The sequence below is a fragment of the Papio anubis genome, chromosome 2 (genome assembly GCF_008728515.1).
Source record: "Papio anubis isolate 15944 chromosome 2, Panubis1.0, whole genome shotgun sequence".
NCBI classification, from domain to species: domain Eukaryota; kingdom Metazoa; phylum Chordata; class Mammalia; order Primates; family Cercopithecidae; genus Papio; species Papio anubis.
Window position 1 is genome coordinate 67,610,140 of NC_044977.1, and position 22,714 is coordinate 67,632,853.

Genomic DNA, 22,714 nt, shown 5'->3' on the forward strand with positions numbered 1-22,714 from the left:
CAAGCTCCGCCTCCCGGGTTTACCCTGTCTCAGCCTCTGGAGTAGCTGGGACTACACGCGCCCGCCTAGTTTTTTGTATTTTTTTTTTTGTAGTAGAGACAGGGTTTCACTGTGTTAGCCAGGATGGTCTCGATCTCCTGACCTTGTGATCCGCCCGTCTCGGCCTCCCAAAGTGCTGGGATTACAGGCTTGAGCCACCGCGCCCGGCCTGTCTTCATTTTTCTATGTAGAGTGTCTAAATTTCCTCTTCTTATAGGGATGCCAGGCAGATTGGGCTCACCCAAATGGCATTATTTTAACTTAATCACCTCTTTAAAGACTCTATCTTTAATACAGTCATATTCTGAGGTAGCCAGGATTAGGGCTTCAACATATTGATTTGAGAGTGGGGGTGGAGACACAGTTCAGCTCGTAACAATGTGTACATAGACCCTAACATTATTAGATGTTCCTGCGGGTAAGTCTCTTTCTTAATCTTACTCTTCATGAATGTCAGGATATTTAAGTTCTAGGGATTCCATTTGTGGCATAATAGAATCTGCAATCAGAAAAGCAGGTTTTGAAGTCCAGGTACAAAACCTGGTCAGTTGCAGGAATGAACCTGGATGAGCTACATAGGCTGCCAGTGTCAATGGTAATTCACACAGAGGCAGCTGTGGGAGGCAGAGATGTATGTGAAGGCCCTCTGTGATCTCTCTGCCCATGGGTTTTTGCCTCTGAACTAAGACAGTACTAGATGGATGGTCTTAACTCTTCATTCCATCTTCAACATTCTATGACTCTTACTCTAAGGGTGGAAATTCAAGTATCAAGGATAAGCTGCCAGTAGCCGAGCCCAGTGGTGTGTGCCTATAGTCCCAGATACTAGGGAGGCCAAGGCAGGAGGATCTCTTGAGCTCAGGAGTTCGAGACCAGCCTGGGAAAAATACACCCCGTCTCAAATATAAAATAATAATAATAAAAGAACAAGCTGCTAGGGAAGCAATTTCTGGGTCCAGGGCTTTAATAAACATTGCAGAACTGGCTAGGTGCAGTGACTCACGCCTGTAGTCCCAGCTCTTTGGGAGACTGAGGCAGGTGAATTGCTTGAACCCAGGAGTTTGAGACCAGCCTGGGCAACAGGGTGAAATCCCATCTCTACAAAAAATACAAAAAGTAGCTGGGCATGGTGGTATATGCCTGTAGTCCCAGCTACTTGGGAGGCTGAGGTGGGAGGATCATTTGCGCCCAGGAAGTCAAGGTTGCAGTGAGCTGACATCACGCCCCTGCACTCCAGCCCTGGGAACAGAGTAAGACCCTGTCTCAAAAAACAAACAACAATAATCACAATAACAATGGAAAACACAACCGGGCGTGGTGGCTCATGCCTGTAATCCCGGCACTTTGGAGGCTGAAGCGGGCGGATCACTTGAGGTCGGGTTAGCCTGAGAAACATGGAGAAAACCTGTCTCTACTAAAATACAAAATTAGCCAGGTGTGGTGGCGCATGCCTGTAGTCCCAGCTACTCAGGAGGCTGAGGCAGGAGAATTACTTAAACCCAGGAGGCGGAGGTTGCAGTGAGCCGAGATCACGCCACTGCACTCCAGCCTGGGCAACAAAGAACAAAACTCTATCTAAAAAAAACAAAAAACAAAAAACAAAAAACAAAAACCCCAGAAAAAAGTTATAGAAAAAACGAAGGAAATCATACCATGATAGGGAACCACTCACCTGAATATTCACAAGGCCCAAACTGGAACAGTGCTAAAGCTCATCATCCATTTCCTGGGCTCTGGCACGCGTGGCTGGACTGCTTTGGCAAAAACTCACAGGCCCACAAACTAGGACTGAACAAAGGAAAGTCCCTGTACCAACAAATACTACATTCTACTGGATGAACCAGGCCAAAACACACACACACACACACACACACACACACACACACACACACACACACACCCCATCATACAATGCTAGGTCATGCTAAGGGTGTAAAGAAAGATAAAACAGGGTGAGGGTGGCAGTGACTGGGGGTTATGCTATGTAAGATGTCCTAGTCAAGGTGGTCCTCCCCGAAGAAGTGGCATTTAGCATCCACCTGGACCATGAGAGCAATGTAGCTGTGGGAATATCTAGGGGAGAGCAGGCAGAAAGGCCGTGAGGAGGGGCTGGGCGTGGCAGGAAGCAGCAATGGGCCTGAGTTCCTAGAGCTGAGCTGGGGGTGAAGAAGCCAAGGGTGGATGAAGTTAGCAGGTCTTGAAGGCCAGGGTCAAGATTCTGGATTTTCTTCTAAATGTCATGAAAGTCATTCGAGGATTTTGTGCAAGTGAGTCATCAACATCTTGAAAGGATCTCTTGACATGGTTTTGAGAGAAGATTTTAAAGAATCATGGTAATCACAAAGCCGATGGCCAAATATCTCTTGCTCTCTACCTCCTGGGCACATACTGGCTTCCTGTTTATGCTTCCTGTCATGGCAGTGTGGCCATGAAACTCTGACCAATGAGTTGTGAGCACAGGTCACTGTGTCACTTCCAGGCCAGGCAGCTGATTGCCAGAATGTGTGCCTCCAGAGCTCCTTTACAGCCACCAGTGATGTTCAAGCCAGATGCAGCTCAGAAAGCCTGGGTCTTTGTTTGTGCTGCTGTCACAAAGTACTCAAGACTGCTGGGTAATTTATAAAGAACAGAAATGTATTGTCTCACAGTTCTGGAGGTAGGGAAGTCCAAGATCAAGGTGCTAGCATTTATTGAGGGCTGCTCTCTGCTTCCAAGGTGGCACCTTGAACACTGCATCCTCCAGAGGGGAGGAATGCTGTGTCCTCACATGGCAGAAGGCAGTAGGGCAAAGAGGATGAACTCCCTCTGCCATGCCCTTTTATAGCAGCATTAATCCATTCATGAGAGTAGAGCCTTCACGACCTAAACACCTCTGCAAAGGCCCTACTTCCCAACACTGTTGCATTGGGAATTAAATTTCCAACACATGAATTGTGGGGGACACATTCAGGCCATGACAGCCTAGGTCCAAAGAGTGAAGAGAGACAGGGTGGAGGTGTTGACCTGCAGATATGTGGTTTCAGCAAGAAATCCCTTTAATCACTTTGTTGGGATAAATCACGAAGATTTGGGAGGGTTACCATAGCATAACCAAGCATATCCTGACAGTACAGAGTGCAAGAAGAGAAGATTAGAAGTCCTCCTCTTTTCAGTTAGGAGGCTGAGAAGTAATTCTGTGTTGTACTGGAGTGACAGCAATAGAGATAATGGGAAGCGGTCAGATTCAGGATATATACTGAAGGGCAAGTGCAAAGGCTGGACTGATGTAGGGTATAAGAAAAAGAGAGAAGTCAAGGATAACTCCAAAGATTATGGCCTGAGTAATTGGATAAATTACTGAAAAGAAGAAAACTCTGGAAAGGACAGGAGTATTCACAGTGCTAGGCACACAGCAAAGCTACAAAATGCTAGGTCTTACGGTTATTACTTTAAGAGGGGAAGGAATATGGAATGTAGATGCTTAGGGAACTTTTCAGTCTACAGTTATTGAGATGTGACTTACATACAGTAAAATGTACTTATCTTTTTTCAGAGACAGGTTCTTGTTCTGTCTCTCAGGTTGGAGTGCAGTGGCATGATCATAGCTCACTGCAGCCTCGAACTTCTAGACTCAAGCAATCTCCCTGCCTCTGCCTCCTGAGTAGCAAAATTTACTCTTTTTGGTGCACAGGTCTGAGTTTTGACAAATGCATTCTATCTTGTAAGTACCTCCATAGTAAAGATGTAGATAACTTCCACCCCCCGCATTCTTCTTTGCTGCCACTCCTTGGTAGTCAAATACTCCCTCCACCCCTAATCCTTGGGGAACCACTGATCTGTTCTCTATCCCTCTAATTTTGCCTTTTCCAGAAATTTACGTAAATGGAACCACACAGTATGAGACCTTTTGAGACTTTGTTCTTTCACTTAGGATAATGTATTTGAGATTCATCCCATTGCATAGATCAGTGGTGTGCTCCTTTTAATTGATGAGTAGTATTCCACAGTATGGATGTGCCACAATTTGTTTATTGTATCGCCAGTTAAAGGGCATTTGGGTTGTTTCCAAGTTTTGGTGATTATGAATAAAGCTGCTATAAATATCTGAGCACAGGTTTTTATGTGAACATATGTCTTCATTTCTCTTGGTAAATCCCTAGGAGTGGGATTGCTGGCTCATATGGTAAGTGTATGTTTAACTTTATAAGAAACTGCCAAACTGTTTTTCCAGAGGAACTGTACCATATTGCACTCCCACTGGCAATGTGTGAGGGTCACTCCACATCCTCCCCAGCACTTGGGATTGTCAGGTAGGTGTGTGTGTGTGTGTGTGTGTGTGTGTGTGTGTGTTTTGCCATTCTGATGTGCAGCGGTGTCTCTTTGTGGTTTTAATTTGCATTTCCCTAATGAATAATGATGTTGAGCATCTTTTCATGTACCTATTGTGCATTCGTGTATCTTTTGGTGGAATGTCCACTCCCATTTCTTGTTCATGTTTTCATTAGGTGGACTGTCTTCTTATTGCATAGTAAAAGTTCTTCGTGTATTCTGGATATAAGTCCTTTATCAGATATGTGTTTTGCAAATATTTTCTCTGTCTTTGAGTTGTCCTTTCATATGCTTAACAGTGTCTTTCAGAGAGAAGTTTTTAACTTTGATGGCGTAGAAGCTATCAACTCTTTCTTTTATGGATCATGCTTTTTGTTTCATATCTAGGAAACCTTTGCCTACCCAAGGCCAGAAAGATTTTCTCCTATATTTTCTTCTGGAAGTTTTATAGTTTTATAGGTTTAGGTTTCACATGTTGGTCTATGATACAGTTTGAGTTAATTTTTGTCAAGGGTGTGACGTATAAGCCAGGACAATTTTGACTTGTGATATTTCCTACTATAGAAGAGGCAGATCAATGAAACTTCACATTTCTGATAAGCACGTGCACAGATGACACTGTAAAATGTCACCAGGTTGCAAAATCTGGTGAAGGTTCAAAGCAGATGGTCAGGGAAGTTCCATCTCGCTCTGACTCCAGGAGAGCTTCTTTAGAAGTTAATCTTATCTTCTGCATTAGTTTCCAGATGTCCCTAGTGATACCAGCACAAGCCTGAGGCTTTAAGTGAAATGAGCTGAGTTCTCCCCAGTTCCTAAGACCCTCCAGCTCCAGGTAGGTAGTTGCTCCAAGCAACAGTTTTCTCTCTTAAGCCACTGAAGGAACATTATGTGCAAAGTAGGGCATTAATTCCTAGCGATTAGGATTGACATTTTAGCCTTTCTGGCTTCACTCCTTCTTGGGTGGCTTTTTCAGTCACCTCGTGATACTGTTTTCTCCCTCCTCTTCCCCTCAATCACACATAACTCAGAAAGCTTCATTAAGATCATTTAGGTCTTGGTGCCCTTAAAACTTAAAGGATAAAATCAGCGAGGGGAGAGAATTGAGAAATCAACACCAGATTGCCAACTAGTGATTTGGTCAATTCAGGACATTTTAGGAAAGGCAACTACCACATACTATCGCCATCATTCCATTAAAGAAGGGATGCTTAAATTACCCAAACCTCTGAGAAAAGAAAAAAGGGAAAGAACGTAATCTCAGAATAAAAAATAGTCTTTCCTAAGAATCAACCATTGGTAATTTATCTCGTCATAGGAAAGTACTCATACATTTACCCCTTATTTTTCTCATTTCACTGCAGATTGTTGAAAATGTCACCCCAGATCACGGTGTGGGACTCAGACCATAAGGAGGTGTATCATGGGTGGGGCAGAGGTAAGCACTGAGGTGTTTGCAGCAAACATTTTTTCTCTCACTTGTTTATAATACCTTCATTGGGGATTCCTAAGGTTCAAAGTCCTAGGCTTAGTGAGTATTCAGGTTTCCCTCTGGGGAGTAGCACTTGCAAATTTAACGGCAGGAGGAAGTCTGAGTTGATAACTTTCCAGCCCTTCCCATTGGCAAGCCTCAGTGGCTTTCAATTCTTTCTTGAGCTGAAGATAGGAGGGAAGCCCAACCAAGCTGCCCTTCATGGTCTGAATCTGGGCCATTTTAAAGGTCCTTCCACTACCTCCTCTCCTCCAAGGAGTCTGCTTCTCCCAGCATCTAATTCATTAAGGCAGACACTGACAGTTCTAAGTAGACATATTCTTGGTAAACTCATCCATGGCTTCCATGGCATTCAGGATAAATACCTCACTCCCAACTCACTCCCTACCCTGCCATATGGATCTATCCAGCACCTGCCTCTCCAGCCTCATTTCTCCTCTTTTGTGGGACTCTGGCCACAGCTGCTTGCCTTTAGCTCCTCCAAAGCGCCAGACACCTGACTGCTTTTGCCTTTTTTTCTTGTGGGCAACTTAACTTTTTCTGGGGAGCTTCCCAGTTCCACCGGCTACATCAACACCCTCCCTCTCTTAGTACCCTCTCACCTCTCATCTCGTATTTGGTCTTTGTAGCAACTGTCACAATTGTAATTACTTGTATAATGTCTGGCTCCTCAACTAGGATGTAAACTCCAAAAGATTAGGAATGAAGTCTGTTTTGTTTATCTGATCTTCCAGTCCCTGGCACGAGCATGATAGCTAGTTGTTACTCAATATATTGTTAATTGAAAGTTTTTTTCAATGAATGTACACTAGTCACTGTTGCAGGCACTTGATATATGCTAGCGGTGGGAGGTGGTGGGGGAACACAACAAAAAGATAAAATCCCTGCCATCATGAAGCATGTATTCTACTGGGGCAAGGATCTGCTTAAACAAGATAACTGAACTGTGGGGAACGTTAGAGAGAAAGTCTCCTCATTATAACAGCCAAATGTAGGGTATGCTAAGGAGAGAAAAGTAGAGCAGGACAGAGGGACATGAGACATCATTTTGTGGGTTGGTGTATGAAATTTTTAGATTGAGCCGGGTGCAGTGCCTCATGCCAGTAATCCCAGCAACTTGGGAAGCTGCGGCTGGAGGATCACTTGAGCTCAGGCGCTCCAGACCAACCCCAGGGAACATGGTGAAACCCTCTCTCTACTTAAAAAAAAATACAAAAATTAGCTGGGTGTGGTGTTACATGCTTGTAGTCTCAGCTACCTGGGAGGCTGGGGTGGAAGGATTGTTTGAACTCAGGAGGTTGAGGCTATAGTGAACCATGATCATGCCACTGCACTCCAGCCTGGGTAACAGAGCAAGACTCCGTCTCAAAAAAAAAAAAAAAAAAAAAAAAGGAAGAAAGAAAAGAAAAGGAAAAGGGAAAAAACGAAACAAAACAAAACACATGTAGATTGCGTGACCAGGGAAAATCTCAGTGAGGATGTGACTTTTGCGTAAAGACCCGAAGGAATTGAGGCAGCTGACAATGAATGTGGGTATCTGCGCAAAGAGCATTCCAAGCCAAGGGAGCAGTAAGTGCGAAGCCTCTGAGGCCCTGAAGGTAGGGAACTGTTTTAGGAACAGCCAGGAAGCCAGTGTGAGTGAAGCGAATGAGGGGAAGAAAGTCAAAATGTAGACTTCGAATGTGTCTTTTGTATCTGTGGAAACAGTTATACAGGACATTTCTTGGCCAGTGCTTCTAACCAGCATCTACACTAAAACCATGGGTTTCAAACAACTTTTTTTTTTCTCTTTTACACAGAGGCTCACTCTGTTGCCCAGGTGAGAGTGCAGTGGCGTGATCTCAGCTCACTACAACCTCTGCCTCCTGTGCTCAAGTGATCTTCCCACCTCAGCCTCCCGAGTAGCTGGGACTCTGGAGCACACTGTACCAGAAGTAGTCCCATTTGGCTCATACACCTACAAGGAGACTTTCAACAGACATTTGCCTCCAACATCTGAATGAAATTACAGCCTCTAAAGTTACAACCACATGGTGATCCTTAGGTCTGATAAGTTCCTAGAGATTAGTTCTCTACTCCAAAATTCTTTTTCTTAAACACATTTTTTTTTTTTGAGACCGAGTCCTGTTCTGTCACCCAGGCTGGAGTGCAATGGCGTGATTTTGGCTCACTGCAACCTGTGTCTCCCTGGTTCCAGCAATTCTCCTGCTTCAGCCTCCCGAGTAGCTGGGATTACAGGTGCCCACCACCACACCTGGCTCATTTTTTTTTTTTTATTTTCAGTAGAGACAGGGTTTCACCATGTTGGCCAGGCTGGTCTCAAACTCCTGATCTCAGGTGATCCACCTGCCTCGGCCTCCCAAAGTGCTGGGATTACAGGTGTGAGCCACCATGCCTGGCCCTTCTTAAACACATTTTTAAAAACTTTTTCTTTTTTGAAAAGATAACACAAGATAAAGATACAAAAAGATATACTAAAACAGTCAGTCTCCTGTGGATAAATTACAGTGTATTTGCAATGGAATTCTACACACTTAAGCAAACAAACAAAAATGAACTATTGATGTAGGCAACAACGTGGATGGTTATCACAAATATTATACTGAGCGAAAGGTGCCAGCTAGACATAAGAGTACAGACAATATGACCCCTGCATATGACCTTAAAGAACAGGCAAAACTAATCTTTGATGACAGAAGTCGGAATTGCGGTTACCTAAGTGAGGGATGACTCATTGGGAGGATAAAATGTTTTATTGTTCTAATGGTGGAAAGAGGGGTGTAGATGTATGCACTAAGCTGCAGTGTGAAAATCTGTGTATTTTATTCTATGTATGGAATAATAATAACAAAGTCTCCTTTCCACTACGTATGGCTCCCAGCTACCTCCCCGGAGGCCACTCTTCCAGTGGGGGTTTCTTAGTGCCCCGTTTCTTTCACGACCTTTATGCCAGGGGCAGAGTCCTGGGAGCATGCCAGGGAGACACCAGAGGCCAAGGCTGCTCCATGGCGCAGCTGCACTGGGCCATGGCTTGTGTACATACCCTTTGGCTTTCTACGGCCCTTTTACCCCTAGAACCCTTTCTCTCTCTCCTCCTCTTCCTTCTTTCATCCCTCCCCTAAGGAGGCAGCTGTGGCATTGAAGCCTTGAGAGGTTGCTGATCCTTGCTAAACAGTGTTGCTTCTCCTGGCCCTCCTGGGTGCGCCTGCCTGGAGAGGACACTGCGTGCTGATCAAACTTATTGTTGACACATTCCTTCTCTCTTTTATTCTCTCCCTTCTGATACCTGGACTGATCCCTAGGACTTCCTGCTCCCTGGGTGCTCAGTCTCAGTGAGCTTCCCTGGTCGCAAGCCCTGATATGCTTCCCTTCCACGGGGCAGTCTTGATAACAATCTATTTTGTATTTGCACATAAACCGGGCTGAGGGTCTGTCTTATCTCCAACCCCTCCATCCCTGGGGCCCAACTCCTAGCAGCATTCTAAGATTCCGTCCCTCCCCTAACCTGGGGCTTCAGCCCAGCCCCATCTGTGTCTTTTATCTTATCATCTGGGGTCCTCCTCCTACCAGATCTCCCGGCCTGAGGACAGAGGTCCTGAGTCACGTTCAAGACAATTTGGCAAGCGTTTTTGGAGCAAGGCAGAAAGTGAAGGGCACTACCCTGTTCCTCGACTTCAAAAATCGAACGCGGGGGGAATGGTGCACAATTCAGGCCCAGTTATAACAGCTCCTAATACCCAATATCTTGTTTTGGTCCTTCGTGAATACCAGGCATCCATCAGCGAACCTTCCATGCATGATTTCTCTGCATTTTCAAAACAACCCTGGGAGGATTAGCCCCATATTGGAGATGAAGGAGCTGAGGAACGAGGTTTTAAAGCGGGCATGTGGTCGCCAGAATTTGAATAGCAACTTCCCTAAGGAAACGCCCTCTTTAGACTCCAGGGGAGAGGAGGATCCCAGTAGGAGTCCGCCAGCAGGAGCTCACAGTCTGGCCTGGGGCATTTAGTTATGCCACACCCTTTCTGCACAGTTCTCTCCCGCGTCAGGGGCCTGACAGGGAGGGGGGCTTCGGGTTAGCGTCTCGGCCGGAGGCAGGGACTTCAGAAGAGGCAAATACAAAGCTCCGCGTGGCAGAGGAACAGAAGGGCGCGGGGGAAAGCGGGCCAAAGGAGGACCTTGTCGGCCCCCAGGGCACTGCAAGCCTCGAGGCGCTGCGAGCGGTGAGGTTGTTGCAAGCTCCCGCGGCGCGCGCAAACTGCGTGGAACTACTTCCCCGGGGCGGCTTCGGGGCCGGTGTCCCAGCAACAGCCTCACGGGGCGGCTGTGCGAGGCCCGAAGCCAGTTGCCAGCTCCCGGGCGCGGCCACGTGCGCTCCGCCGGGCTTGCACGCTCCGCCGCGCCGGGCCGCGGGGCCACCGACAGGCACGCGCGCCCCCAGCGCGCACACACTCCCGGGCACGCACACCGACGGCCCGGCCCACGTCCGCCACGCCCCGCCTTCCCCCGCGCCCCGCCTCCGCCCTCGCGGCGCCGGCCGCCGCCCTCCCATTGGCCGCACGGCGCGTGACGCGCGGCGCCCGGCCCCGCCCCTCGTCAGTCACTCGGCGGAGGCGGCGCTGGCGGGGACTAGTCTCGTCCGGAGACTGGCAGCGGCGGCGGCGGCGGCGGCCGGAGCTCGAGCCCCAGCGGCTGAGGGCGGGCGGGCGGGCGCGGGGGAGGGAGGGGGGCCGGTCCGCGACGACTCCCCGGACGGCGTTTCTCCTCCGAGCGGCGCCGGTTTCGGCTTGGGGGGGGCGGGGGTACAGCCCATCCATGACCATGGGCGACAAGAAGAGCCCGACCAGGTACCTGCTCCGAGCGGAGGGGGCGGAAGGGGAGGGAGGGCTGAGGGCGGGCGGGGGCCGGCGACGACTAGGCCCCGGAGCCACCCGGGGCGGGGGGAGGCGCTGCTAAGATGGAGATCCGGGGGCGGGGGGAGGCGGCGGGCGGTGGCGGCGGCGGCGGGAGGCGGTGTCGCTCCCGCTCGGGGCCGGCGGCCGTGCGCGCCGCAGCCATGGCGGCTCCTCCTCAGCCGCCCTCCGCCGCCGCCGCCGCCGCCACTCCTCCCAGACAAAGGGAGATTTAACCAGGTGGGGAGGGAGGGAGGGCGCGAGCTTGGGAGGGGAGAAGGAAGGAGCCGGCCCACTCCCCGCCGCCGGCCTCGGGCTGCCCCTGCGCGCCCCCTCCAGATCCGGCCCGCGGCTCCCCTCCCGGCCCCCCCAGCCCCACGCTCAAGTCCACAAGTCCGCCCGCTTCCTGCGCCCGCCGCGGCCCTTCCCGGGGCGCCGCCGCCACCGCCTGGTGTGCAAGGCTATCCGGCCCGGGCCCAGGGCTTGCAGGGTGCCAGTGGGGGCGCCCCCTTCCCTTCCTCGCTCCCTCTTCCAGTCCCCGGAAAGGGTGGGTGGGTGGTCTCTCGAGCGAAGTTTCCAGCATTGGATTCCTGCGAAATTACGACGGCTCACCCGCGCTTGTGTTTTGCTGTCTCTCCCCCGTTTTCCTGCTCCCTGCCTCTTCCCTCCCTTTCCCCCCCACTCTCCACTCCTCCGAAGGCCAAAAAGACAAGCGAAACCTGCCGCAGACGAGGGGTTTTGGGATTGTAGCGTCTGCACCTTCAGAAACAGTGCTGAAGCCTTTAAATGCAGCATCTGCGATGTGAGGAAAGGCACCTCCACCAGGTACTTGAAGATCTGTGTTACCTTTTGTTAAAGGACTTTTTTGTTTGTTTGTTTTTTAAAGTGAGGGAGAGGGTAGTGAGCCTTACTTTCTGCCCTCTTTCCAACTTGTTGATTAAGGCTTTTTTTGCATTTGGGGGTGGGTTGTGTGTGTGTTTGGGTTGAGTGTATTAAGTGTTGGGTGAAAAGCCTTGTGTTCACTAAATGATTTATGGGAGGGAATTTTCCCAGGTTTTCATCTTATTTCAAACAGACACTGGATTTATTTGACACTTGTGTCTGTTGGCTTATTGGTATTGACTGGGGAAGAGAGGAAGCAGTACTATCGCTATGGATTGTAGGACATAGACCTTTTATATTTTTGCCATGTGTAGAGTGGTTTTAATTTGCCTGTCCCGAGTTATTTTTCTCTTGTCTGAGAAATTTAGTGGGGGTAGTAAGGCTGGCTGTGCTTTTCCTGTATTGAGCTGCAAATGTCTGTTACTTTCTTGCACTGGAAAATAAATGTCGGTGTTTGATAAAGTAAGTGCATTTTGTGGGAGGCTGAGCTGTCAGTTTTGTTTTGTTTTGTTTTGTTTTTTTTCCTTTGACTAGCTTATGTGGCGTGGTGATGGGGGACGATTTTGTACAATGGTGAAATGGGCAGTAACTATATGGAAGTTTGTGTTTAAAGCTCTATTATGATTAAAAGAATGTTGAAAGAATTCCTTTCCATTTTGATGAAGGTCGTAAACTGCATGTGATATTAAAACGAGTTGAACTACTTTAGATTTAACATTCATAAATACTTGGATAAAATGTCAAGACTGATTTTGTAGTCTTCCGGTCATGTTATAATTTGTGTCTGAAATTTGTTTCATTGCCGTTAGAGTTTGAAACTGTTCTTGGTGTCGTTTAGTGAACAGGCATTGGCTTGTGTGAGACAGAATGAGTTTTTGGTGAATCCTTTAAAACATTACAGTTGATTGCCAAAAGTCTCATTTTATCAGGTACTGTTTTTGAATTGGTGACATTCCAGTATGACTGTGTAGTAGTACTTCACAGTGCCAACTGGATATTGTTCTTTGATTAGATGAATATGTCATGTTAAGATTTCATTGGTTTATTTATACCTGGGATTAAGTAGGATTATTGGGCAACCCAAAATAATCTTAACTCTGGGATTAATTGGCCTAATTATTGTTTCTGTGAATTGCACTCTTTGAATAATGAGACCTTTCAATAAAAATACTCAACTAAAAATATTACCCCATACGTTGTTTTAAGTGCATTTTTGTATTATCATGGAATATATCTAAAGTAAAAAACACGCTCAGTAGTTTCATAGGTTTTGTTTTGCTGTCTAAAATAGGGAATTCCATCAAATGGCATGAAAGTTTTTAGAAATGTATTTGTTACTTAAAGCAGTAGTGATTGTATATTATTTATGAGTAATGTTTTTTACATGTAGAATCCCTCAGAGGCCAAACCTCTTTATTGTGGTTTTGCTTTGAGTGTTACCGTAGATGGTGTTCAAGTAAATGACTAGGAAACTCCTAAGAACTTGAGAACCTTACTGGTGAAGAGAAACGTAAACCAAATTCAAAAGTTTATGTCTGATTTATTGCTGGGAATGATTATCTCATAATGAAATGCATTTCAGTTTTTAACATGCATTTTAAAAAACCTTACTCATCAATTTTTCGGAAGCACATGGAAGGTTTTGACTTTTGAAAACAGTATATATGTTTAAAGTTTTTTCAGAGCCACAGATGACAATTGAAACTTCGCTTACAAATACTGAATTATTCACAGTGAAAATATTTTAGAATCTATTCAGGAACAAGGAAAGGCATGTACTTTAAGGGTGTTCGAGTAATTTTCTGATGCCATTTAATAGGATTTGAGTACAGATTTAACAGGTATGAGGACTGAAAACTGTGTACATTCATGACACTCTTAACTGGCCACAATTTGTTTCAATTTGGTTATTGTCAATATTTTGGTGTTCCAGAGCTATTCAGAAGTCATCATTGATTGGAATACAAATAACGTTTTGGTTTTCCGACATTATGAACAGGTTTTATGTGGAGAAGTGAGTTTGACAGGTTTTCATTCTATCCTGTCTCGTGTGCTAACTGTTGGTTAATCTCTTTGTGATACTGGTTACTGCCATGTTTTTTTCTTGGGCTTGTATTTTTTTTGTACCTCAAAGGTTTGAATATGAACTTGACATTTTCTGTCTTGTGTAGTTTTAATCAGACTTGGTATTGAATGATGGCAGTAGAAAACTTGTGTTTTGAATGCTGGATAATAGGCAAATATTTGTGATGTTTAGAATAATTTGTTTCGGGGCACAGAAATTGTGTTTCATTGCTCTGAGCTGGTGTTATGTATTTTAACAATTCTAGCTAGTTGGCTAACCGGTGGTTATTTGGCAGTTTTTGATCATTCTCATCACTGATCATCTACCAGTCAACCAAGGAAACCACCTATGACTTAGTGGTAGGCCGGTATGATAGAGAACTATATTTGCCCTTTGAGGGTAGAGTTGATACTGCTGATTTGATCGGGAAAATACTGCCATTCGTCTAAAGAACACTTATTAAATTCGTAGGATATGAAAGATGCTGCTGAAGGGATTGGAGAGAGGCGAGGGGAGTGTTAAAAGGTTGATAAACCATGTATGGGAATGACCAGAATTCCAATTATAAAGGCTCTACGGAAGGAGGGGTCTGGCTTAGGGAATCAGTTAGAAGGATTCCTTCTTCTCCATTTCTTTTGGACAAGGATAGTTAGTTTTTACAAAATCACCTGGCCCCATTTCACTGTTACCATGTACATCAGATATTTTTAATTCTGCAGGTGGAAGTGTTAAGGTGATTGAGAATGAAGTCTTTTTTCTTCTTTTTGGAGCAGCAATAGAGCCGAATGAAAGATGAGATGGTCTTAAGGAATCTGTTAAGGGAAGAAGGTGACCTAGGCTGTGTGGAGGTTCAGGGGCAGCAGGAGAGATCTGTATTTTAGATGTATTGTCAATATGTGTTGGGTTTCTTTGGTTCTTTGATACACTTGTTTTTCTAACTAGACTGTCTACTCTTGATGCCTTTCTGGTTATGTATATCCTTTTTTTGGAGACAGGGTCTTGCTCTGTCATCCAGGCTAGAGTGCAGTGGCTTGATCATGGCTCCCTACAGCCTCAACCTCCCTGGCTCAAGCGATTCTTCTACCTGAACCTCCTGAGTAGCTGGGACTATTGGTGTGCACCACCTTCGGCACATTTTTGTATTTTTTATGGAGACAAGGTTTCGCCTTGTTGCCCAGGCTTGTCTTGAACGCCTGACCTCAAGTGATCCTCCTGCCTTGCAGGCGTGAATGATAATTTACTTATAACACCCATTATAAGTGTGCAAATCAATGATTTCTAGTCATTTTAAAGAGTTGTGCAGCCATCACCACAACCCAGTTTTAGACCATTTCCATCATGTCAAATGGTTTCCTCATATCCATTCTGTAAGTCTTTAACACAACAGAATGGAGACGTCATGGGCAACAGGTGGTGTTTCCCTACCATGCTGATGTACTCTGAGCCTTTCAAGGTAGAAAATAAAAGAGTGTATGTTAGAATGTGTGTGGAAGGTGGCAAGTGGCTGGGGGAGAAACACTATCCGTTCCTTAAGTGATAGCTAAAGTAGTATTTCCCATCCTGCTTTGCCAGTCTCAAGAAAGAGGATACCAGCTTCCAAAAGTAGAAAAAAAACTGCAAATGAATGAATGTACCCAACTGTGTTTTTGTTTTGTTTTTTTTTTCTTTGTATTTTCCACCTTCCTACAGTTCCAGCTAATGTTTTTTTGTTGTGGTTGTGGTTTTTTTTTTTTTTTTTTTTTGGTAGAGACGGGGTCTTGCTGTGTTGCTCAGGTTGGTCTTGAATTCCTGGCCTCAAGGGATCCTCCTCCTTTGGCCTCGCAAAGTGCTGGGATTTGCCCACCCCCTAACTGTTGTTTTGTTAAGTTGTATTTCTCAAGGTTGGGCAGAGTAGCTTCTTAGACTTGGTGATTTAATTTTACTTTTGTGGTCTTGTTATTTCTCTGCATTCAATGTTACCTTAATTGTAAAATAAAAATTACCAAGACATTGCTGAATATAGTTGTTGATTAGTGTTCCCTTGATAGTAGTCCTGCATTTTTACTTTCAGCTGCTGCTTAATCACAGTCACTTGCAAAATTGGAAAACTTTTACTTTGGCTAATTACCGTAGGTTTAGAACTTTCTGGTCTTCAACTCCAGAAATGTATCACTGTATTGAGATCATGTTTTATTTCATCCCTGTTTATTTGAATACTGCCGCTCTGAAAAAGTTGGCTGTTTTTGGAGCTTTTGTAGACAAGTATGAGTGAGAAAATTAGGTGTAGAATAAAATTGTGTAGAAATAATTATCTTTGTAAAAAGTTGGTATTCAGGATATTGAATTGCTTCTTAGCAGCTGTTTTATATGTAATGTTTCCCTTGTTTGAGAACTTACCAGTTTTTCGCAGTTGTAACTTTGGACTGTCCATCCCCCCCTTAAATTGAGATACCCTGCAACCCAAAATCTCTTGAACAGTCATGAAGTACTTTAGAAGTTTTATGGAAAAACATGACATAGTTATGATCTTTGCTGGAATCTTCAGAAAGGCATCATCTTGTGATGCTTTTTAGGTAGAAAAACTCCCAGAATAAGATAAGATACCTGCACTGGGCAAAGCCAAGCCTCTTACTCATGTTTCCTGGTAATCCACAGCAGTGGTTTTGCTCCTTTCGTCATATTGTTTTTGTTGTAGTGTTTGTCTTTCATAAAAATTCTCCATAAAAATACGTAAAAATTACCTGTCTTCCAAATGAAACTTTATCAAACCTTTCAAGCTGAAAACTGGTACAATTTTAAGATCATTCTTACCCAGGAACAGAGTAATAATTTATTTTGTGTTTACTGTTGCATTGGACTTACTGATTTATTGGTATGACTTGATCTTATGTGTACTTGGTGACCTTAAAGTAAATTACCTGAGTAGTTGTGGTCATTTGACAAGTTTTTATTGAGCACACAGCCATTTGCGCTCTTGGTGTACAGTGGTGTAAAGACAGACCAGGTCCCTGTTCTTATGGAGCTTAAAATACTATGGACAGGAAGAGAAAGTAAACAAATGAACAGAAAAATAAGAATTTCAGCTAGCGACAAGTGCTATGAAGAATTTAGAACAGGATAAGGAACTACACAGAGTGATGAGAACTGGGTGGAGTGACTGCTTTATAGACAGTGTTGAGATAATGCATTTACTTTTTTAGGAAAAAGTAAGGCTACTTCCTTTTGGAGCCAGGGATAATTCTTAAGTAGGTTTACCTGTGCCATTGGTTGGGGGGACGGACAGCTTTTAGATTTGGAGCCCTTGTGCATAGGCTACTAAACTTGTAAACTTAGTTGCATGTTGTAGACTAAGCCCAGGCCAGCTAATTTACTAGTATTTGTATTAGTCATTAAGGTGGAAGATTATGAATGGATTCACTTACATATTATTTATTCATGTGGCATATATTTGTTGTGTATTTCAGTAAGTGCTGAAGAAAATTCTAAGATTAAGAAAAACTTTCTCAAGTAGCTGTAGTTTGCCAAAATAGTTATTAGAACTAATTCAGTTCATTAGTACTTTCAGTAAATAGTAGGTCTCTCGTGTCCTAAATGACTTGAGCTAATACATTCTACAGTCTTTCTGGCCCTTGTTCTCTCTTTTGCCTCATTACCCATGCTTTTTCTCTTTGTGGCATCTTTTGTGTTACTTTTCATAACTAGTACTCCCACTTCCCTTTTTACCTGTAGATACAAACTTTTTCTACTGTAGCATACACAGAAGTGCACAAGTAAGTATAAGGATTTGATAAACTTTTGCAAAATGAGCACACCTCTGCAACTAGCACCCAGGTAGATTTTTTTTTTTTTTTTTTTTTTTGGGAGACAGGTTTCTGGCTCTGTTGCCCAGGCTAGAGTGCAGTGGTGTGATCACAGCTCACTGTAGCCCCAACTTTGGGGCCCAGGTGATCCTCTTACCTCAACCTTCTGAGTAGTTGGGACCATAGACATGTGTCACCATGCCTGGCACATTTTTAAGAGCTTTTTTTTTTTTTTTTTTTTTTTTGAGACAGGGTCTCCCTATGTTGCCTAGGCTAGTCTTGAATTTCTGGGCTCAAGCGATCCTCCTGCCTCAGCCTCCCAGAGAGGAGTTATTATAGGCATGAGCCACTGTGCTGGCTTGCACCTAGATTCTTAATCAGATTCTTAAAGAGAACCTTACTAGAACATTACTGGAAGCCCCTTGTACATTGTCCCCTGTGGACCACCTCCCCCACCCCCATCCTGTCTTTTAATAGTAGAGGTCAGTTGTGCTTGTTTTTGAACTTTCTGCAAGTGGAGTATACTATGAATACAGTACACAGTAAGTACTGTATGTACCACTGTGTATATATGTATATACAGTATACTCCACAGTGAGTGAAACAAGCCAGACTCAGAAGTGTATATACTGTATGTACCACTTTGCTTAGTAGCCACAGTGTACGCACTGTGGTACATACATATACTTCTGAATCTGGCTTGTTTTACTCATGGTCAGGTGTGCAGGATTCATTCATGTTGTTGTGTGCAGTTCTTGCTTATTTTACCAGTGCTATTCTATCCTAAGAATATCTTAGGCATTCAACTCTGCATGCAGACCCTTCCTTACACGTTCTAGAGGGAGGACCTGTCCTCACCCTGTGTTTATTACCCACATACTTGAACAGCTGTCTCCTCCAGGCATCATTATGCAAAAGGAATGAAACCCGGTGTGTACAACTTTCTAGAGGACGTAAAAGGAGTCAGCTTTTGCCTCTCATCACTAGTATTGTTTATCAGTCATTTCTTTTTCGAGGCATTGGTTGAATAAATGGGAAAATTCCTGCTTTCAAGGAACTTAGCAGACCTGTTGACAGATGAGACCATAAGAGGAAAGCCAGTGAAGCACCCAGTGATGTGAACGCTATGGTAGGCATGGAATGAGCAGGTACATAATAGAGACTGCAAGTGCTTTTTAGAAGTTAGAGATTCATTCTCTGGGGCTTCATCGGGAAAATCCTCACTGAATCTGGGATCTAAACTGGGCCTTATGATTCTTGGATGTAGGGTTTATTGTATAGGTTAATACAAGTTACTTATTAATAGTTGTTTGCCCACTTCCCTATTGACTATCTTCAGGTGACAACATCCACATCTTCCCACATCTCCCCAGGAGCTGGTGATTCCCAGATACTATTCGTTAACTAGCATCACCACTCCCATGCATACACAGTACAAACAAATCCAGCTGCTCCCTGGCATCTCTACTTGACAACTTAAAGGCAGTTCAGATCCCACAGGGTGAAAAGCTGAATTCATCTGTCAGAGTGTTTTCTAAAATCCCAAATTGATTATGTCCCATTCCTGTTTAAAGTGATCTCCTGATTCTCACTGCCTTTTGGATAAAATCCAATCCTAAGTATCATAAGGGGCTTGTGATTTGGTCCTTTTCTGTGTTGTTCTTTAGAATTTCTGGAAGCAGCCTATCATCGCTCCATCTGCCCTCCATACACAGCGTTTGTGTGTGTTATGCCAAACTGCTTGGTGTTTTCCAGTAGTGGACCATGATATCTCACTTCCTTACCTTACCTTCTTATACTTTTCCTGTGTGTCTTCTTCTGAAATGCTTCTTCGTTTTGTCCAGGCCGACTCCTGTTTGTCCTTCCATGTGTCTCAGGAAGCCTTTCCATTCCCCTCCAGTCATTCATACCTCTGTCATAACACATAGACTGTGTTTTTTATTTGATTTCCAATCTGCCTCTGTTAGGTTGTCACCTTTTTTGAGGGCAAGACCTTTTTGTTGCATAGCTTTAGTTTACTGTGTCTGTTACAATGCCTGGCATTTGGTAGTGGTTGAGTAAATATATGCAGAATAAATGAAGACTGGGAGAAGGAGTTCCAGTTAAGAGTTCTAATAAATAACTGTTTTTTCAAAGTCTTGGGGCTTTCATCTTGTGTGTTGAAAGTTACTGGATTAGGGGAAAGTTGTCTTTATGAAGTGTGCCCTTAAAACTAGTTTTCCTGTTTTTCTGTTGCAGTTCCCACCCCCCATAGCCCCCCAAAAAACAAGTACTATAAGTTAAACATGGAACTGTAGTCTTGGAGGCTGTAGGCAATGCATTTAAAGTACTTCTGGAGTGGTTTTGAGCTTCAGAGCATTGACACACTTCCCTAAATAACTGTGACAATTCTATTTGCTGTTGCCCATTGGTGATTTCAGTGGCCAGTAGTCATATTGGAAAGTCTGATAATAAAGCGGGGGATCAGTCATGTGGTGCCAAACCAGTTGTGGGGAATAAAAAATAAGATGTGATAAGCAACTACATTTCCATTTGTAAACTGGCATCTACGGCAGTTTAAAAATGGTGGCAAAACCATTCTGAGTATTGTTGCAAATGTTACGTTGTCTGTTCTGCCATGTTAATAAACCTTTAAGTTGATAGTTGCATCTTGTACCCTTGGTAGTCATACTTTGTACGTTGTGTATACCACTATCCTCTTGAGTAATTTGGATTAATTAGTTTGGTTAGATTGAAGTCTTGACTCATTCACTTCACTCATTTATTTAGCTGTATTTTCAGTTCCATGCAGTGGGTGACACAGACTATGGTGCCAAAAAGGAATTCTCAGTAAGGGCAATGCACATAAATTACTGTGTTACTCAGAAATCATGAATAGTTGAAATCACAAGGTAAATGGTGAAAATTTTGTTTTCAAATAGGATTAGATATGACTTTCTTCCCTCCTTTCTTCCCTCTGTCAATTTAGAAAATCTACTTAAATTATCCTGTGGTTGGGAAAAGAAACTAGTGGAAGGAATATGTTTAAAAAACCTCTTTATTAAAATGTATTGAAAATATTTTTCTCTACAATTTAAGAGCATTAGCAAATACAACCTAGGATGAAACTTTAATAGCCTTTGAGAGGGACGAGAAATGAAATTAAGGGTGATATATGATGCCAGTATCATTGATGTATTGGGTCTCATAGTACATACAATGCATGGTAGTTAGTCATAGGGAGAAAACAAACCTGGTGACTGGTTTTTAAGAACAAATCAGATTTCTTGTGTATCTATGTGGTTTAACTGTTCTTGTCCTTCTTTTACAAAGAACCTTAAACCTTAAACAGGTTTAATATCGTAAGTGCTACAAAAATAGTCAAGTTTGTAATAATTAGGAATCTCGCTCAAACTACCTTAGGTCAAAAAAGCCAAAAATGTACTGGCCACGTAGCCAATGAGAGAAGGTTGATGTTTGAACTCAGGGAAACGGGAAGAACTGCAAGAATCAGGACTCCTGTCACTTGACTAGTCCCTAGATTAAAACAGAAAAACAAATAAACCAAGCTCATCCATCATCCCGCTATTCAGAATTATTTATTGAGCAGTTTGTTCATTGGACCTCACATACTTGAGTAACTACGGTTTTCCAGGTACTTTGCTTTTATAATGATATTTCATTGAATTTTCAAAATGATGATTCCCTGTGGGAGTGGGAGAATTATGCTATGTGTTATATGAAACAAATTGAGTTTGATTTTTAAAGGCATGTATTCTGGCTTGTTGGTTGATAGAGTTCATTTTGGTTTCTTCTTCTAAGGGAAAAGTTTTATGAACACTTAATGGTTTTAGAGTTCTAATTGTAGAAAATAAAGATAAAATCTAGATTTCTTTCAGGATTATTTTCATTTTGGGAAGAACCAAAACATTGGATTCTTTTTTCTTTTTTTTTTTTTTTTTGAGACGGAGTCTCCCTCTGTCGCCCAGGCTGGGGTGCAGTGGCCGGATCTCAGCTCACTGCAAGCTCCGCCTCCCGGGTTCCCACCATTCTCCTGCCTCAGCCTCCCGAGTAGCTGGGACTACAGGCGCCCGCCACCTCGCCCGGCTAGTTTTTTGTAATTTTTAGTAGAGACGGGGTTTCACCATGTTAGCCAGGATGGTCTCGATCTCCCGAGCTCGTGATCCGCCCGTCTCGGCCTCCCAAAGTGCTGGGATTACAGGCTTGAGCCACTGCGCCCGGCCCAAAACATTGGATTCTTATAGTATAGTTAACTTTGCCCAAATCTTCCATTAAAGAATAATTATGTATACAAGGGAACTCAGACTTAATATTTTTGTTCTAAATTTGTTTAGAGTGCTGGTTCTCAAACTTTTAGCATGTTATCAGAATCACTTGGAAGCCTTCTTCAACACATTGCTGGGTCCCATTCTCAGAGGTTCAAAAAATTAGATGTTGGAGTTTTTTGTTGAGACGGAGTCTCGCTCTGTCGCCCAGACTGGAGTGCAGTGGGGTGATTTTGGCTCATTGCAACCTCCACCTCCTGGTTCAAGGGATTCTCCTGCCTCAGTTTCCCGAGTAGCTGGGACTACCGGCACCTGCCACCGCGCCTGGCTACTTTTTTGTGTTTTTAGTAGAGACTGGGTTTCACCTTGTTAGCCAGGATGGTCTCGATCTCCTGACCTCGTGCTCCGCCCGCCTCATCCTCCCAAAGTGCTGGGATTACAGGCGTGAGCAACCGCGACCTGCCGATGTTGGCATTTTCAAAGTAAACTTAAGTGGTCAGCATTTATAGGAACCATGTTTTTGGCATTTGAGGTGATTCCTTAATTGATGAAAACATTGTGCAAAGTATAGGCGTGTTTATAAATTAGGGAACCATATCAATTAAATTCGTATCTTTTTGCATTCTAAAATCATCTATCTTGCATTATTAGCATTTAGGGTTGGATTTCAGATACGTTTTAAAAAAATCTCATTTCTGGCTGGAATGTGGTGGCTCATGCCTGTTATTCCAGCACTTTGGGAACCTGAAGCAGGAGGCTTGCTCACAGTCAGGAGTTTGAGACTAGCCTGGGCAACAAAGTGAGAACCTGTCTTTACAAAAATAAAATTAGCTGGGCATGGTGGTGCACACCTCTAATTCCAGCTACTTGGGAGACTGAGTCAGGAAGATCCCTTGATCTCAGGAGTTCGAGGCTACAGTCATCTATGATTGTGCTCCTACACTCCAGCCTGGACCACAGAGCAAGACCTGGTCTCAAGAAAAAAAAAAATCCTA

At 44.1% G+C, this 22,714-nt stretch overlaps 1 protein-coding gene across 1 annotated transcript in view; it reads left to right on the forward strand.

Moving 5' to 3' along the window:
• Nucleotides 1-10,437: 10,437 nt before the first annotated feature.
• The window catches only part of RYBP (RING1 and YY1 binding protein), a 70,208-nt gene continuing 57,931 nt past the window's right edge, over nucleotides 10,438-22,714 (forward strand). The window contains exons 1-2 of the mRNA XM_003894188.4: nucleotides 10,438-10,683; nucleotides 11,428-11,553. Of these exons, the coding sequence (XP_003894237.1) occupies nucleotides 10,652-10,683; nucleotides 11,428-11,553 (158 nt within the window). The 5' untranslated portion in view covers nucleotides 10,438-10,651. The remainder of the gene's footprint in view (nucleotides 10,684-11,427; nucleotides 11,554-22,714) is intronic.